The sequence below is a fragment of the Mus caroli genome, chromosome 2 (genome assembly GCF_900094665.2).
Source record: "Mus caroli chromosome 2, CAROLI_EIJ_v1.1, whole genome shotgun sequence".
Taxonomy (NCBI): Eukaryota; Metazoa; Chordata; class Mammalia; order Rodentia; family Muridae; genus Mus; species Mus caroli.
The window spans coordinates 120,824,349-120,844,350 of record NC_034571.1 but is presented as its reverse complement, the minus strand read 5'-3'; the positions used below and the strand labels follow the sequence as shown (position 1 = coordinate 120,844,350).

General features: G+C 40.9%; 1 protein-coding gene across 1 annotated transcript in view; it reads right to left on the bottom strand.

The window, feature by feature from the left end:
* Positions 1–20,002, bottom strand: part of Acoxl (acyl-CoA oxidase like) — a 276,006-nt gene that overhangs the window by 107,382 nt on the left and 148,622 nt on the right. The window contains 2 exon segments of the mRNA XM_021179280.2: positions 9,907–9,936; positions 9,938–9,997. Of these exon segments, the coding sequence (XP_021034939.1) occupies positions 9,907–9,936; positions 9,938–9,997 (90 nt within the window).

The window sequence follows — 20,002 nt, the reverse complement described above, 5'->3', positions numbered from 1 at the left end:
AGTTCTCTTTCTTTGTTGGGTCTTTATGTGGTTTAGGTATCAGAGTAATTGTGGCTTCATAGAATGAATTGGGTAGAGTACCTTCTGTTTCTATTTTGTGATATAGTTTGAGAAGAATTGGAATTAGGTCTTCTTTGAAGGTCTGATAGAACTCTGCACTAAACCCATCTGGTCCTGGGCTTTTTTTTTTTTTGGTTGGGAGACCATTAATGACTTCTTCTATTTCTTTAGCGGATATGGGGTTGTTTAGATAGTTAATCTGATCCTGATTTAATTTTGGTACTTGGTATCTGTCTAGAAAATTGTCCATTTCATCCATGTTTTCCAGTTTTGTTAAGTATAGCCTTTTGTAGTAGGATCTGATGATGCTTTGGATTTCCTCAGGTTCTGTTGTTATGTCTCCCTTTTCATTTCTGATTTAGTTAATTAGGATACTGTCCCTGTTCCCTTTAGTGAGTCTGGCTAAGGGTTTATATATTTTGTTGATTTTCTCAAAATAAACAGCTCCTGGTTTGGTTGATTCTTTGTAAAGTTCTTTCTGTTTCTATTTGGTTGATTTCAGCCCTGAATTTGATTATTTCCTGCTGTCTACTCCTCTTGGGTGAATTTGCTTTTTTTTTTGTTCTAGAGCTTTTAGGTGTGTTGTCAAGCTGCTAGTGTGTGCTCTCTCTAGTTCATTTTTGGCAGCACTCAGAGCTATGAGTTTTCCTCTTAGGACTACTTTCACTGTGTCCCATAAGTTGGGGTATGTTGTGGCTTCATTTTCATTAAACTCTAAAAAGTCTTTAATTTCTTTCTTTATTTTTTCCTTGACCAAGTTATCATTGAGTAGAGTGTTGTTCAGCTTCCACGTGTATGTGGGATTTCTATTATTTATGTTGTTATTGAAGATCAGCCTTAGTCTATGGTGATATGATAAGAAACGGGATAATTTCAATATTTTTGTGTCTGTTGAGACCTGTTTTGTGACAATTTTGTGGTCAATTTTGGAGAAAGTACCATGAGGTGCTGAGAAGAAAGTATATCCTTTTGTTTTAGGATAAAATATTCTGTAGATATCTGTTAAATACATTTGTTTCATTACTTCTGTTAGTTTCACTGTGTAAAGTTTAGTTTCTGTTTCCAGGATCTGTCCATTGACGAGAGTAGGGTGTTAAAGTCTCCCACTATTATTGTGTGCAGTGCAATGTGTGCTTTGAGCTTTACTAAAGTTTCTTTAATGAATGTGGATGCCCTTGTGTTTGGAGCATAGATATTCAGAATTGAGAGTTCATCTTGGAAGATTTTACCTTTGACAAGTATGAAGTGCCCCTCTTTTTTTTTTCTTTTTTTCTTTTTTTAAACTTTGGGTTGGAAGTCGATATTATTCGATATTAGAATGGCTACTCCGGCTTGTTTCTTCAGACCATTTGCTTGGAAAATTGTTTTCCAGCCTTCTACTCTGAGGTAGTGTCTGTCTTTGTCCCTGAGGTGGGTTTCCTGTATGCAGCAAAATGTTGGGTCCTGTTTATATAGCCAGTCTGTTAGTCTATGTCTTTTTATTGGAGAATTGAGTCCACTGATATTAAGAGATATTAAGGAAAAGTAATTGTTACTTCCTGTTATTTTTGTTGTTAGATTTGGGATTCTGTTCTTGCGGCTATCTTCATTTATGTTTGTTGAAGAATTACTTTCTTGCTTTTTCTAGGGTGTCATTTCCCTCCTTGTGTTGAAGTTTTCCCTTTATTATCCTTTGAAGGGCTGGATTCGTGGAAAGATATTGTGTAATCAGGAGTTTTGTCATGGAATACTTTGGTTTCTCCATCTACGGTAATTGAGAGTTTTGCTGGGTATAGTAGCCTGGGCTGGCATTTGTGTTCTCTTAGGGTCTGTATAACATCTGCCCAGGATCTTCTGGCTTTCATAGTCTCTGAGAAGTCTGGTGTAATTCTGATAGGTCTGCCTTTATATGTTACTTGACCTTTTTCCCTTACTGCTTCTAATATTCTATCTTTATTTAGTGCATTTGTTGTTCTGATTATTATGTGACAGGAGGAATTTCTTTTCTGGTCCAGTCTATTTGGTGTTCTGTAGGCTTCTTGTATGTTCATGGGCATCTCTCTCTTTAGGTTAGGGACGTTTTCTCCTATAATTTTGTTGAAGATATTTACTGGCCCTTTAAGTTGAAAATCTTCATTCTCATCTATACCTATTATCCTTAGGTTTGGTCTTCTCATTGTGTCCTGGATTTTATGGATGTTTTGAGTTAGGATCTTTTTGCATTTTCTTTCATTGTTGTGTCCATGTTTTCTTCTGCACCTGAGATTCTCTCTTCCATCTCTTGTATTCTGTTGCTGATGCCCGAATCTATGGTTTCTGGTTTCTTTCCTAGGATTTCTATTTTCAGAGTTGTCTCCCTTTGTGATTTCTGTATTGTTTCTGCTTCCATTTTTAGATCCTGGATGGTTTTGTTCAATTCTTTCACCTGTTTCGTAGTGTTTTCCTGTAACTCTTTAAGGGATTTTTGTATTTCCTCTTTAAGGGCTTCTTGCTGTTTACCTGTGTTCTCCTGTATTTCTTTAATGGAGTTATTTATTTCCTTCTTAAAGTCCTCCATCATCATCATGAAAAGTGACTTTAGAATCAGATCTTGCTTTTCTGGTGTGATGGTGTATCCAGGACTTACTATGGTGGGAGAGTTTGGTTCTGATGATGCCAAGTAACCTTGGTTTCTATTGCATCTGTTCTTATGCTTGCCTCCTGCCATCTCCATCTGATTATCTCAAGTGGTTGTTGCCCTCAATATATCTGACTGGAGCCTGTCCTTCCTATAATCCTGGTTGATTCAGGACTCCTCAGATTCCAGCTTTCTCTGTGATTCTGTGATTCTGGGATCCTGTGAACCTGAGTTCTTGGCAGTCAAGTTTCCTCTGAGACCCTGAGATCCTGGTGTGACCAAGCTCCTGGTATCTTGGGATCCTGAAATCCTAAGATCATGGGCATGTTACAGCTCCTGGAAATGGTGTCTCCTCTGGGGACAGTGGGGCTGTCTAGTGTGCTCAAATCCAAGGTATAGCAGCACTGATCAGAAGGAACTCGAGCCGCTGGTCAGGCAGAGCTCCTGCGTCCTTGCTTCTGTTGTCACAGGCCTGTCATGTTTGGTTTGGAACAGATGTTGTGTTCCACTCACCAGTGATCCTAAGACCCTGGGCGAGCTAGGGTGCCTGCAGCGTGGAGAGTCTTCTGGGGATGTGGGACCATCCGCTGAGTTTGTGCCCAAGGTTGCCTGGAGCTGGCACCGACTGGAAGGGCTCAATTGCTCTTTCTGTGTAAACTAATATGATCATTTGGCCTCTCTCCTTTATTTCACTGATAAAGAGAATTGCACTGATCTCATTTTTGAGTTTTAAAACATCTTTGCACATCAGGAACAAATCCCACTAGGTTGTAGTATATACTTCATTTACACATTGCTTGATTTAATTTATTAACATTTTGCTGAGACTTTTGCTGTCTAAGCTGATGAGCGGCATTGGTCTGTGGTTTTGACTCCTTTATACTGTCTGTCTGTTGGGTATCAGGATAATTCCAGCCTCCTAATATAAGTTGTGAAAATAAGAATTCTCTCATTTTCCAGAAGAAATTTTGTAAAATTTCTTAATTGACCATTGGAGTTTCTAGTCAAGCTCAGGCCTACAAATTATTTCTCAGGGGTTTTTAAATCATTACTAAAAATTTAATTTCTGTAACAGTATAGAACTACTTGAGTACTCTATTTTAACTTTAATAAATTTGAACAGTTGGTGGCTTTTGAAGAATTTGTCCTTTCTTCCTGAGCTGTCAGATTCACAAAGCTTCTCCCTTATTGGTCTTTCAATGGCTGCAAATTCCCTGACAACACATCCTCTGTCATTCCTGGTGCTGGTGACTGGGTCTTTCTGATTTCCTGTCTTTGTTTTTTATCTTAGCTTATTTTCTACTGCTGTGATAAACATCATTAGCAAAAACAATGTGGGGAAGAAAGGGCTGATTTTTTTCTTCTTTACAGCTTATAGTCCATCACGAAGGAAAGTAAGTCAGGGCAGGACTAAGAGGCAGGAACTGATGCAGAGATCATGAAGGAACATTGCTTAAAGGCTTGCTCCTCTTGGCTTGCTCAGCCTGCTTTCTTAATATAACTCAAGACCATCTGCTCAGGCATGGCCCCACCCCCAGTTGTCTGGGCACATTTCACAAAAATGCCCCAGGGACTTGCCTCATTTCCCTTGTGGGATCACTCTATCTGTGCCTCACTGCCACTCAGTCCTATATTTTTTTAAGTTCCTCTGAGATTTGACTTTTGATCTAAGTATGTCACAGTACACAATAATATAGTATTTAGCCATATGTAAGAATTAAATCAGTTTTTTGGGGGTTAGGAAAATGGGTTATGTTGTTTACTAAAATTAGATGGACACATAAAGGTAAGTATTCTATATTTTCTCTCAAATGTAAAAACTATATTCTATTGATCAGTCACCAAGTTCACTGATTCCACTCTGGGTCTTCTCATATTACAGAGATTATTCTGTAACCCTGTTATTTCAGTTACTGTTATTTTCAGTTCTATAAGTGACATTTAATCCTTTAAATTATTTTTTTATTTCTTTTCAGGGATTCTTTTTGCTTTGTTTTTGTTTGGAAGACATTTCATTATCACAGAAGCATTTTTTTTTAATGGTGGTCAGTTTTAAATCCTTGTCATAAAATTCAGCATCTGATTCTTTTCCTTCATCATCTGTTGCTATTTCTAATTTCCTTCATTATTTCCCTGGCCTGTCATAGGATGAGTGAGGCTCTTTTTTTTTATTCTTGTATCCAGGTTATTCAGATGTTATAATGAGATCCTGTTTCATTCTGAGTTTCCAAAGATTCTGTGTAAGTATGTTCCTCTTTCCTCTGTATTTGTCCAATATTGTCCTAACAAAAATGGGCCACTAATTTATCCTGCCTGGGCATGGGAAAGAGGAGGCAGAATGCCAAGTTGTCCTGTTTTCTGCCACCTCATTAAGTTCCTTGTTGATGCTGGATGAAGATAGGGGCTTAGCCTCTCTGCTTCTCACTAAGGCCAGGGAAGGAGAGAGTTGAGTTCTGCTTCCCAACATTTCACTCTTCTGAGACCAAGTGACGCTGGGGCTCAACTCCCCATCAACTGCTTTGAGGGAGGAGAGGGAGGAGAGGGAGGAGAACTGTGGTTGGAATCTAAAAATACCACCCAAGGACATGTGCTCAAGGCTTGTTTGCCACTTGGGAGGCTTTAGAAGTGATCGGTCCATGAGGACTCTGAACAAATCAATGAATTAGTTCTTTGATGGGTCCCTAATTTGATAGGCTATTGAAGATAAAGTGAACTCTAACAGAAGGGAGTGGATCCTTGGAGCCTCTATCTTGTACCCTGCACGAAGCCAAGAGTCAATGAACTAAAACCTCTGACTGTGAGTCAGTAGAAATCATTCCTACTTTACATTCTGCTTCTTGGGCATTTTGTCACGATGATGGAAAGCTGAGAGATGACTATTGTGTCTCCTAGCTCTTATTCCCACAGCTGACAGCAGGGTGGACGTCACTTTACATCACCTGATTGGTAGATAGAGAGGCTCCATACATAATAGGCTACTTGGAATGAAGATCTAGAGTATTCTCTGCTTCTGTTGAGAGGAATACAGAACGTTAATTTCCTGTATGACACAGGGTAGGTACATTTTATGCTGTCTACTCCCTAGAGTCATGGGACATATACAACAGCTCCATTGGAACCCACTGAAATGATTAGTGAGTGGAATTAGAAGGATTAGTGTGGTAGTTTGAATATGCTTGGCCAGGGAGTGAGTGGCATTATTTAGGTGTGGCCTTGTTGGAGGAAGTGTGTTACTGTGGGTGTGGCTTCCTCCTATTTACCTGAGGACAATCTGCTCCTAGCTTCCTTTGGATCAAGATGTAGAATTCTCAGTTCCTCCTGCACCATATCTGCCTAAACGCTGTTATGTTCCCACCTTGATGGTAATAGACTGAACCTCTGAACCTATAAGACAGCCCTAACTAAAAGTTGTCCTTTATAAGAGTTGCCTTGGTCATGGTGTCTGTTCACAGCAGTAAAACCCTAACTAAAACAGAAATTGGGACCAGGTCCTGGGATATTGCTGTGTTTGCTTTTGTTTGGAGGAATGGGGATTTTCCAACTTTCTAAAGCTACTGAATGCTTTAAGTAGGGCTTAATGGGCCATACTAGTAGAAGCTTGGAAGACTTTCTGGAGGTGTTTTGAACTGTGGCAACCTAGCTCAAGAGGTGTCGGGGGCGGGGTGGGGGGAGATTTTAGTATGTGGCCTAGAGACTGTTTTGTGACATTTTGGTGAAGAATGTGGTTGCGTGTTGCCATTGTCTGGAGTCTGCCTGAAGCTAAGGTGAAGAGATTTAGATTACTTGCTTTGACAAAGAAAATCTCTAAACAGCCTGGTATTAATTCTATTGTGTGGTTACTAACGTTCATTCTTAATGAAGAATGACAAGCTGTGAATACAATTTATGGTTCAAAGAGTAAAGGGGCACCAGGAAGTGGAAAGAAGCTAACTTCTGTGTTCAAGGACATTAAATGGAATTAAGGGAGTGGTGACCTTGGGGCAAGATCCCACCCCGCTACACTTATGCGTTTGCAGTTGAAGAAGGAATAGTTATATCTAAGCATTATTATGACAAGGCTACTGTTTCCATTTGGACTTTTGATCTGAAATGAACTACAATCCAGAAATGGAGAGCACAACTGTCATCCAGATCTTGAGGCTGGAAGACACAGGTTTTTGATCTAGATCTTGAGCAAGAGTGGCCATGTAAAGCTTAGGTCCAGACATGGCGGTACACACTTTTAATCCCAGGAGACAGAGGCAAGCAGATCTCTTGAGTTCAAGGCCAGCCTGGTACAGAGCAAGTTCCAAGTAGAAAAAGCTTAAGTCTAGGCATGGTGATATATTCCTTTAATCCCAGAACTCAGGAGACTCAGAAGAACTCAGAGAGTTAAAGGTCAGTTTACAGAGCAAGTTTCAGGACAGCCAAGCTTAGACAGTTGAAGGAGCTGAAAAACAGAAAGCTGGTGATAATGTAATAGAACAAGGGGCCATGTTCCAGTTTCAGTCCACAGCTTCGGCCATGCGGCTCTGACTTTAGAGTCAAGAACAGAAGTGGCTACTGGAACAATTAATGCTGGTTAGCTGAATCTAAGAAATTAGNGGTGATTAAGAAGAGACCAGCATCACTGAGGTGAAATCTAGGAAGTGATTTCTGAGAGCACAAAGAAGCTGTGTTCCAAAGATAGCCAAGGTTATACCTGTGGTACAGCTAGACTTTGTAAGGTATGAGAGTCACACAGGTGGTGGTTTTGAAGACATAAAGGTGTAATGGAGAGCAGCTGAGGCTTGACACTGTGAGAGGCCAGGGAAGGCCATTGGTAAAGGTGCAGCCTCAGTTGCAATTGATAGTCCAGGACTCAAGGGGTCATGCAAAGAAATTGAGGCTTGGCACCATGAAGGGAGTTTATGAGAGGCTATTGGTGAAGTCTAGTTGCAGCAGACGATCCCAGTATATCGGAGATTCCAGTACCATGGGATGACCACCAAGAACAGCAGCAGCAGTGGAGTAGACTTAACCAGAGCCTAGAGTGCTAAAGAGGTCAGAACTGGAGAAGTGACCCAAACGAACCGTTTTAAGAATACAGAAGATTGTGTACTGATCGCAGACACTGGAACAAGAAGCTCTGAAGTTAAAGTAGTCTTGGAAAACTCAAGATGTTAGAGATGACAGAGTTGTGAGATACCTGCTAAGGAAATCTGCCAATAGGGAGTGGAATCAGTCCAAGAGAAAAAAATTTGTTGCAGTCAGCAAAGATGAAAGGAGTTGGACATTAGACATGGAGATGAAGAATTTGAAGTTTACCCCTTTGGTCCAGTATTTTCTTACTATGACATTTTGGAATGGTAATGTATATCCTGTGATGTTGGAAGTATGTGATCTGCTTTTTAATTTTGATTTCTTAAAGGATTACAGTTAAGAGACTGCATGAATTTCAGAAGAGACTTTGAACTTTGGAGTTTTAATATTGTAGAGACTATGATAGACTATGAAGTTTTTGAAGTTGTACTAAAGGTATTGTTGCATTATGCTATGCCTAGGTATGGTGTCCATAGACTCAAGCCTTTGGGAGCCTGGGAGTGGAATGTGGTGGTTTGAATATGCTTGGCTAGGGAGTGGCATTGTTAGGAGGTGTGGCCTTGTTAGAGGACGTGTGTCACTGTGGGAGTGGGTTTTGAGACTCTCCTCTTAGCTGCCTGAGGACAGTTTGCTCCTGACTTCCTTTGGATTAAGATGTAGAACTCTTAGCTCCTCCAGCACCACATCTGCATGGATGCTGCCATTCTCCCAAATGGTGATAATGGATTGAACCTCTAAACCTGCAAGCCAGTCCCAATGAAATGTTGTCCTTATAAAAGTTGCCTTGGTCATGATGTCTGTCCATAGCAGAAAAACCCTGACTAATATAGTTAGGGTCTCATTTCCTTGTGCCTAACTGAGTCAAAGCAGACATTGTCAAGTTTTTCCACTCTTAGGCCACTGTGTTTCTGGTTCTTAAGCTATGGGAACAGCCTTCATTTTGGAATGTATTTTGTCCATGCTTCTTAGAAACCTGAACAAGTACTTGCCTTTTCATTTCTCTAGTTCTAAGGCCCCTAGGAGGCTAGAATCTTTATTATCCCTTTCAGCCCCATCCTGTTTGTTTGCTGGGTATTTCCAGGATGTGGAATTATGAAGAGGGATAACTGGAGAAGAGGTGGTGATTCCACTGACAGACCACAAGCCCCACTATTTGTCTGTTGGTTTTGTTCCTTTTGTTTTGTTGCAGATGCATGTATGTGCAAGTGCACACGTGCGTGTGGAGGCCTGAGGTTGATGTCAAGTGTCTTTCATTTTTGCTCTCCACTGTCTATATTGAGGCAGGTTCTTTCACTGAACCCAGAGCTTTCCCTTTTGTCTAGTTTGGCCAGCCTGCTTGTCCCATGGAAGTCAGATCTGTCTCCCGTGTGCTGGGACTACAGGCAGCTGTCACAACTGCCCAGCTTTTTATATGGATTCCGGGGTTCTGAACCTGAGTGACCACAGCTGTGTAGCAAGCATTTTATGCCCTGAGTCGTCCAGCCTCTGTTACTCTCTTAAAAACACAACAATTATATCTTGTGTGTAATTTCATATCATTTTCCTTACCATACGTTTTACATTTCTGTTAGAAGCAGAACTGCTTGCAAGTACAATTTTAAAGGTGATATATAATTCCCCACTGAGTGGTCAGAGTACGATTTACATAATCATTTTGCTATTGATACTTATTGCTATAATAAATTATGTAGTGGTGAGAATGTATTGCTTCAGTGTTTTTTTTATTCCATATTTATGATTATTAGGGTAGAGTCCTGGGGTAGAATTACACATAGTCCCATAGCAACATGTAAAGCCTCTTCTACTTTCGCCAACAATGAGTCCCAATTTGTCCTAATATGCATTTCTGTGTTGACTGGCCACCCCATACTTTTGAGTTTAGCATTCTGTTTTTCACGTTTTATCTTCAGGGCCTGAATACTCCATTGGAATAGCTTTGCTAGCATAAAAATCTGACTTAGTACATGCTAGTGGTTTTCTGAAACTACAAAGACATATTTAAACATCAAAGATGACCTAAAAGACAAATACCCCAATCCCCTGTTCAACTGCCTAACAGGAAAACACCTGCCAATTAAACGAAGGTATCAGATAAAGATAAAACGTACAAAACACTTCAGATTTTTTGGATAATTCTTGGTCTTGAAAAGTGTGTTGTTTAAAATGAATAACTGTGTCCTAACCCTTACCTGAAGCATGACCACATTGTCACCTTCAAAAGGTTACAAACACATCTGTGTCACATATCAGGCCTGAGATTCTGGTTTCCATCATGTAACCCTGTTGCAGAGGAAGAGGAGGAGAGAAGGGAGAGAAAGAAAAAAAAAGGTGTTTTAATTTGCAATGACATCATTACATGGGAAAATTAGTTCCCTTAAAATTAAAAGCACAGATCAATGAAGAAGAAAAAAGTAACAATGCATCTCTTACTCAGAATAATTTCAATATATCACATTAGCTTTGAGGTCACACATACAATTTTGGGTATTGTCTTCATTGTTGATAAAACATTGACAAATGGTTATTTCATTTTTAACCAGAAGATTTCAACTAATCACACCAATATTCTTTGGTGGTTTTCAAACTCTTCAGAATTCTACCATTGGCTTACTCCTGCAAGAGAACAATGCCTCCCTCCACCCTGAAACTCCCCCCTCTAAACGCTGAAGAGTACTGGAAGGCAGGTTAAGAATCCTACATTGACATTGCACATCTTCTTACCAACGGCTCTGCTCTGTCAACTCACACTTCCTAGCTTCCTCCTCCTGTCTTCCCCTGCCTCCTTCCTTCTCTTCCTTTCCCTCCTCTCCTCCCTTCCCTTCTTCCTCTTCCTCTACTTCCTCTTCCTCTTTTTCACTTCTTAAAATCCTATTTCTAAGGTAGCAATTCACAGTTACCCAAGTGTTGTCTGTCTCCTCCCATAAAGAACTGGCCCTGGAGCACGTAGGTTCAGGTCCAGGCCAATGTGAGGGGGGTATGGCATATCTCTGGCCTGGGAGCTTTCCCCCTGCCAAGGCCTCTCTGCCTCTCCTCTGTCCTGCTTCCCTTTCTCATCTGGTTTGTTTCCTTTCTCACACTTCTCACTTCCTCAGCTGATTTCCTCTTTTTTTTTTTTTTTAAATTTCAGATTTCTGGCTTATCTGGATTCCCCCTTATTTATCTTACATCCTCACTTCCCCTTTCCCATCCCCCATACTGGCCATACCCGCCATACAGGATAACCCCCTTTCTCCGTTCTCAGTTCTCACTTCCCTTTTCCCACCCGCTGTACCCTCTGTGTCCACTGTACCGGATTTCCCCCTCTCTCAGTTCTCAGTTCTCACTTCCCTTTTCCCATGGCTCACACCTGGCTTCCTTGCCTCCCCCATATGCTTTACATTTCTCACTTCCCTTCTCCCACCAGCCACACCCGCCCTAAGCGATGTACCAAATTTCCCCCTCTCTCAGTTCTCACTTCCCTTTTCCCACCCGCTGTACCCTCTGTGTCCTCTGTACCGGATCTCCCCCTCTCTCAGTTCTCAGTTCTTACTTCCCTTTTCCCATGGCTCACACCCAGATTTCTCTTCACCCTTAGACGCTTTACATTTCTCACTTCCTTTTTTGTATAAGTCAAAGTTCCCACTTGTCTGGGCTCCCCTATCTGTTCATTTACTTTACAACTCCCCAGCACACACACACACTCTTCTTTCGTTTCCTCTTCCCATTTGTTTCAAGAGTCTTGTTTCCTGTTTTTCTCCTTTTCTCACCTCTCTTATTTGATTCCTCCCTTTCCTTTCTTACTTCCTTTTTTTTTTCTTTTTTTATTTCAATTTCCTTCCTTTTAAAAATTGTTTGGTGTGTGTGTGTGTGTGTGTGTGTGTACACCACAGCAGGTGCCCACAGAAGCCAGAAGAGACTAGATCCCACGGAGCTGGAGTTGCAGGCAGCTGTGAGGCACCCAACATGGGTGCTGAGAACCAAGCTGTACCCTTTACAAGAACAATGTGCTGAACAGTGAGCCACCGCCCCAGCCCTAAAAACATTAACCAAACCAAACAACAACTCCCTACCCTCAGTGGGACCTCATTCTTTCTTTCTTAAAAATGCATTTACTTTTATTTTATGTATATGACTGCTTAGCCTGAATGTCCACATGTGCACCATATGCATGCCTGGTACCCAGGGAAGCCAGAAGAGGGCATTGGATCCCCTTGAAAGGAGTTACAGGCAGTTATAAGTCACCATGTGAGCGCTGGGAACCAAATTCCAGTCCTCTACAAGAGCAGCAAATGCTCTTAACCACTGTGTCATCCCTCCAGTTCCTTAAACACACTTCTAAAATTGGCAGATAGCATATGATTTTATCATGTACAACATATTCTTAAGTATATACACACAGTGATACAATGCTAATTAACAAACACACCACCTCCCGTGGTTATTACTCCCATGGTAAAACCATATAACACCCACACTCTTTACATTTTTGAAGAATACAATGTATCATTATTAACTAATCTCTTAAAAATTCACTTCCTTTTTCTAGCTGTAATTCTATACCTTTAACTCCTGGTCTGTGGGTTTGGCTGGGGAGAGGGGGCCTTCTACAAGGATTTCAGTGTTACAGCTCTTTTAGACAGAATTTATTGAAATGGCTTGCACACGTATTTTACTTGGGGTGAATAAGGGCTATATAAACCTTGGAGAGTGGGAAGGGATTTTCAGGGTGAGTATGCATTTCCTGAGGGTTAAGGTACTAGGAACCTCTCTGTGGTGTTTTGAATATGCTTGGTCCAGGGAGTGGCACTATTTGGAGGTGTGGCCTTGTTGGAATAGGTGTAGCCTTGTTGGAGGAAGTGTGTCACTGTGGGTGTGGGCTTTAAGATCCTCATTCTAGCAGCTAGAGAAAGTACCCAAGGAGCTGAAGGGGTCTGCAACCCTATAGGTGGAGCAACAATATGAACCAACTAGTACTTCCAGAGCTCGTGTCTCTAGCTGCATATGGGAAGAGAGGCCCCTTGGTCTTGCAAACTTTATATGCCCTAGTACAGGGGAACTCCAGGGCCAAGAAGTGGGAGTGGGTGGGTAGGGGAACAGGGCGGGGGGAGGGGAGGGTATAGGGGATTTTCTGGATAGCATTTGAAATGTTAATGAAGAAAATATCTAATAAAAATTGAAAGAAAAAAAAAGATCCTCATCCTAGCTGCCTGGAAGCCAGTCTTCTCCTAGCAGCCTTCAGATGACGATGTAGAACTCTCAGCTTCTCCTGCACCATGTCTGCCTGCACACTGCCATGCTCCCACCTTGATAATGGACGGAACCTCTGAACCTATAAGCCAGCCCCAATTAAATGTTGTCCTTTATAAGAGTTGCCTTGGTCATGGTGCCTGTTTGTAGAAGTAAAACCCTAACTAAGACATCCTCACTGCATGAGAAGCATTCCAGGTGTTTGCCAGGCAATTTCTTGGGAGAAAATAAGTTGAACTTGTAATTTCACCAAAGGCTATGTGGCATCCCTAAGGTAGAGAATGTGGGGGTTGGGCTCCCCAAATAAGGTCAGACAGGGAGGAGGAATTTTCACTGGGAAAGGGAGTCCTCCATTTTGGGTGGAGCTCAAGGAACTGTCCAATCATGGTAGACTATGACCTTAATAGCAGGGTTTCCCAAAAATGCCTTGCTACCCCTCCCCATTAACTACCCCCAAGCTCTAGTAGGTACCATTCCACCCTCCACTTCCACGATACAAACTTTTTAGATTCTGCATGAGTCAGGTCATGCAGTGTTTATCTTTCTGTACCTGGATCATTATGCTCAACACAATGTCCTTCAGGTTTGTCTACAGTGTCATAAAATATCAGGATTGCATTCATTCTATGGACACACACATACACAAAGAAAATGCAGTATGTGTGTGTATGTGTATATACATTTGTGCATACAAAGATAAATGTTTAAATGATAAATGTCCCCCATAGGCTTTATAAGGGAACACTTGGTCCCAGTTGGCAGCATTTTGGGGAAGATTATAGAACATTTAGGTCCTAAAGTTTAGGAGGTGAGGTGGTCACTGGAGGTGGGCTTTGAAGTATGGCTATTATAAAAAATTATAAAATTATTAAAAAGTGGCATTGTCATTAGATGTGATCCGAGAGGATCTCTTGGTCCTTTTTCTATTACAATACAATATCTAAGACTGAGTAATTTATGTGTAATATTATATATGCACACATATATACAAACATACTTCATTCATTCATTGATGAATACATTGATTGTATACCTTGACTGTTACAAATAGTGACATAATCAAAATGGAGTGCAGACATACCTTCAATATAGTGGTTTTCTTTATTTTGGGCATATGCACAGTAGTGGGATTTCTAGATGACATTATGACACTACTTTTAGCTTTTTGAGCAACCTCTATTCTGTTTTCCTTAACGACTGCACTCATTTATTTACTTTCCTAGCAACAACATACAGAGGTCCCTCCCTTCCCACATCCTAACCAACACTTGTTATCTTCCAGCATTTTCCATAATAGTCATTCTTCAAAGCCCACTCCCAGTGACCACTTCACCTCCTAAACTTTAGGACATAATGGCTCTATAATTTTCCTAAACAGTGCCACCAACTGGGACCAAGTGTTCTCATATAGAAGCCTATGGGGGACATTTATTGTTTAGACAACAGCATCCAGCTGTCAGCTTGTTGCAGTGATTCTGCTGTTCCTGCCTCCTGGGCCCAGGGATTATAGGTGGCCAGGGCAACTGCCTGGCTTTCAAAGGAGTTCTGAAGATGCCAACTCCAGTCTTCTTGCTTGTGTGCCAAGTGATTCATCTACTGAGCCATCTTAGCCCTCATTTGCTATATTTAATTAGGGTTCTTATTTATTTATTGCTATTCATCTAAGCATTGGACATCTTTTCTCTTTGTGAAAATGTAATTCTTAAATATTTCCCCCATTCCACAGGTTATCTCTCTGTTGTTTCCTCTACCACACAGACATTCCCTAATTTGACAGGATCAGTTTGGCCTGCATTTGGTTGGGAGTGTCCTGAAACATCCTTGCTTAGGTGAATATCTTATATTTTCTATTATATGGTTTTATTGTTTGAGGGTCTCACTTTTAAGCTCTCTATCAATTTTGACCTAGGTTTTGTGTATAGTTAAAGATGAGGAACTAATTCAAGTATGTGTGTGTGTGTGTGCGTGTGTGTGTGTGTGTGTGTGTGTGTGTGTGTGTGTGTGTGTGTAGTTTCTCTTGGCTGACGAAGCTGCCCTCACTTCCATGGGTCCTTCACACATTTGTCACAAATCATTTAGCTGTAAGCACCTAAGTCTATTTCTGGGCTCTCCACTCTGCTCTGTTGTCTCTGTCTGGTTCGACGTGAGAGCCTTGCTGTTTGGTTACTATGGATCTGGAGTCATATAGTGGGGCTCACTGAGCTGTTGGTAACTTTGATTAAAGTTGCTTTGATTATTCAGGTTGTTTCTATGCCATACGAATGTGTTGTGTTCATTGCATTTCTACAAAGAACAGGGTTAAAATTTGGGCCTCACACTCTGGGTCCTGCGGACATTTTAACAATATTAATGATATTAATTATTCCAATTCAAGAGTATGAGCTTCATTTCCAGCTTTCTGTCTTCTTCAATTGCTTTTTACCAATGTTCTGCTGTTTTGTTTTGTTGTAGAGGTTTTTTTTTTTTTTTACCACTTTAGTTAAATGTATTCCTAGTCATTTTTGGTAGCTATTATATTTGAGATTGCTTTCTTTATTTTTCAGATAGCTTTGCATCAATATGTAGAAATGCTACTAATTTTGTGTGTTGATTTTATGTCCTGGGGCTCTATTAAATTCATTTGCAACTCTGTGAAATATTTATTGAGTATTCCATTAAAGGTTTTTGTTTTTAACCACAAGCCTGTCATCAGCAAACAGGATCAGTTTAACTTCCTTCTTTCCAGTCTTTTTCTTGTTTAATTGTTCAAGTTAAGTCTTCTATGCTATGCTGACTAAAAATAGTAAGAACAGGGTGCCTTCTTTTATTCCAGATCATAGAGGAAAATCTTTTTAACTCTCCCCTTTACAGTTGTTAACTATGAGTCTGACACATTGATTTCATTGAGTAGAAGTAATTTTCCTTCTATGCCTAAATTTGTTGATTTTTTTATCTTGAAGGGATGCTGAATTTTGACAAGCACTGTCTCCTTTGCATTTATGACAATGACCTGTGCTGTTTCTGTGTATTCTGGTGATGTGATATCACATTTATTGATTGGCATCCACCCAACTAGCCTTGCATCCTTGTAATGATGAAATGAATACCACTTGGTCATAGTATATGATCTTTTGATGTACTCTTTGCTTCAGTTTATTCTATAGAGGATATTTTCGTCTATAGATGTATCATGCATACCCATGTGTCCACACATACACACACACACATCATGAATACATATTGGTATTTGTAGTTTGTATCTATACATCAATAACATGATTGTGAATCAATCTTTTGGTTCCTGAGGGATTCCTACTCTTACAGCACCTTAGGGCTTTATTATAGAGCAAAAATTTTCTTCCTTCTATTTGGGCATCCCAAGTGGGGCATTTGTTTCTCTATTCCTGGTGGGGTTTATAAGGGGAATGGGAATGAAAAAGGGAGTAGGGGAAAGAAAAAGTCATCCTCCAAAAGTAAGTAAAATTTTCCGTTAGCTGACTTCACTCTTAATAAAACAACAGCGAATGAAGGGAAGAAATGTGGACTAAACGCACGCCCCAGAAGCCTCAGTGGGTAACGCAGCCCAGAATCTCATCTGTGAGAAGAGGGAACACGTTGGGTGGATGTGCTACCCTCTCTCGGCCCTCTGGGTTACATCGAGCAGCTCAGCAGCTAATTGTGAATGCCACTGGGGTTATGTCCCATTTCATAGAGAACCCATGAAACAGATTTTATGATTCAAGCTCTGCATTTTGAAAGTTTAATATTTTCCTGCTGTTCTCAACATCTCTGAATTTTTTTTTACTGGATGATTACATTTAATAAATGTATCAGAACAAATTAGAAACAGGCCTTTGTCCCTCTTTTTAAACAAACTGAGGGTAAATTTTGTTAATTTAAAGAAGAAACAGATGCAATCAATCTTAACTTACTCATTAAGAAAGGGCCAATGAAACACACAAAGGAATAGAGCTCCTCAGCCAGGGGAGCTGTCTTAGAACTGTGTTAATATTGTTTCTGCATGCCTCCATCATTCACTCCTAGGCCAGAGGAAAGAGTGTGGAGATTGACCGTAACTCTTCTGGAGACAGCCACATCTGGGCTGAGTCTTCTGAATCCAGAGCGGGTCTCACAGAGTTGATGATGAGCTGGCCCACTGAGCTGGCTCTGCCCTCCATGTGTTGAGGCCTCTTGTTATGGAATTGCATTCTCAGAACTTAGGAACTGGCAAGGGCCAGAGGATATTCCTTCTTGAATTCTGTCCCCAAATGCCTGCCTTGTGTTGTGGATACCAGGCTGTCTATAATGAATCAGACTTTTCCCTGCCCTCAAGAAAGACAGAAATCAGTGGGTAGACTAATAAAATAAAATTTATCATTAAAAATCTGTGGTAATGGGACTGGGGCAACAGATAGCCCCAGTAAAGTAATTGTTGTGCATATGCTCAGACCCAGGTTAGATCCCCAGAACCCACAGAAACAAACAAAATAGCAGGGTGTGTTTGTACTGCCCCCACTGGGAAAGCAGAGACAGGTGAATCCTTGTCCTACTTGGCAAATGCCAGGCAAGTGAGAGATGCTATGTTAATAAGACAAAGGTGGACAGTGCCAGAGGAACAACATCCAAGGATGTTCTCTGGCCTCCATCATATACATAGGCACAGACAGACAGACAAACAGACAGACAGACACACACACACACACACACACACCCTGCAAGCATAGAAGATCTGGTGTGAGTCAGGGACAGTAAGAGAAAGGTGAGCAGGTGACATGTACCTAGAGTCTTAACTACTCAAAAGAGAGAAGCAGGAGGATAACTTGAGCCTAGAACTCAAAGTATATAAGCTAACTCCAATATTTCAATAGACAAACTGTTTTCCAAAACAGTCTCCCTGCTCCCCTGCTCCTCTGCACCCTGAGACTACCAGTGTGCAATGGCCAATTGTGGATAGGGGACCCTCAAAGGAACACATTCAAATTTGTATTAAAGTGAGAGTCAGTGTGACTTCCCAGTGGACTGGTCTCAATGGTCGTGGGACATAGGGAGTCTAGAGATGTGAAAAGTCTGGCATGGAAACAGTTCTTACCTTGGGAAAGGATTTAAAACTCCACAAAGAAGTGCAATCTAAGTGGAAAGGAAGACTCCAAGCAACCTCAAGAGGTTAGACAGAAGGAGACTGGCAGAGGAGATAACAGGACAGAGAGAAGCTGGCTGCACAGCACAGAATACAGAGAGAAAGGGACACCCATGAAAAGGAACTCTACAATCAAGAATGCTACTATGGTCTAGAGTTGGTAAGTACCCTTTGAACTGAGTCACTGGGAATACATGGAGACTTAAGAAAAACAAGCCAGAGGAGAGAAAGGCAGATTTGCTCGGGATATTCATCTCTGCCAATGCAGCAGCACAGATACGGTTGTCAAAATTGTTCTAGTAGGAATTATCACAAATATGCTAGAGAAATGTCTTTGAAATGGACAAATCAGGCTGTCAGCAATACTCAAAGATAAACAAAGGTCAGACCTGACTTCAGAGAGGGCAGCCAGTGCTAGGCCAAGCAGCAGGTTCAAAAGAGTCAACTGGAATGAGCTAGCCTTCTGAAGACCACCACTTATGATGATAAACTACCCCCTCCATCCATGCCCACCCAAGACGATGGGGGATTTGTGAGCTGTACTCCAGCAGAGGTGGAGTAGAGTATGTTCTCTGAAATTCCAAACCATAGCTCTAGGGCCTGAACCATACCCCTACCTTAGAGCACATTAGGGATGAAGGGAGCTACTATCTACAAATCAAAGATTTAATTCACCAGGAAGATAAGGTAACCCTAACTGTGTGATCATCTAATAACATAACTTCAATGTGATCAGAATCTGAGGTTAACATAGTTATAGGCGCCATTAGCCAAAAATCTTGGGCTTGATCACCTAGGAGACTGCACCAGAAAATAGCATCCATGCCTTTGAGGTGGATCCTGAAACTGACCACACGCAATGCCACAGTGTAGGTCATGACAAAGTTTTGAAAGTCTGTGCTATACTGGCTGTGTTCTCTTACCGTGGAGGAATTAAACCGGAAAAAAAAAAGAATAAAGAATATTCATTCTTATTATATCAACAAAAAGAGTAACTGAGATAATGACGGCTTATGCAATGGTTAGTCCTAATCTGAATGGTCTGGATTTGAACCTGAGACCTATCTACTCAGCTGTTCTGTGGTGTTGAGAAAATTAATGAAATGCCCAGTGCCCTGTGTTTCACATACCCAATATGGGGGTCATACTAGCTCTACCTTGTATGGCTGTTGTCAGCATTAATGTAAGTAATGCCAAGTGCAAATATGATGGCTCATAACACAAATTAAAGATTTAATGACATTCAAACATTTCTTACCATCTTTAAGTATCAGCCATTAGGAAATTAAAAAACACTCGAGAAACATATGAGTCAGTAAGCCATAGTGGAAGTTAAAATATACTTCGAATTAATAAAGTTTTCTACATTAAATCACAACTAATAATGTCAAAGCAGTATTTCAGAAGGGAAGTTGTAGCATTAAATGTTTATAATAAGAGAGACGTTAAGGAAATTAATAACCCTTAAATTAAGACACTGGAAGAGGGCTGGGAAAGCAACTCAATGGGTGATGGGAACCAGGATTTGGATCCCAGAGCCACACTGCATGCATACCCACTAAGCTGTAACTGGCTGTAATCCAAATCCTGGGTTACAGGTGAGCCGAAATGCTTTTATGTGGGTTCTTAGAATCCTGAAGAGACAGGGAAGCCCCAACAAACTGCCTAGCCAGACTAGCTGAAACAGCCCTGTTAGTCTTGGGCCTCCACATGCATGTACACATGTGTACACACCATACATACATATGCAAAAAACCTTAACTACAAAAAGTTTTCGGAAGATACTGTAAGTAGGAAAATAAACTCCAGAAGATGGAAAGAAATACAATAATAAAAATCTACAGACCACAAGGGAGCTAAAACCATCCAGTGGAAGAAAGACAGCATTTTCAACAAATGGTGCTGGCACAACTGGTTGTTATCATGTAGAAGAATGCGAATCG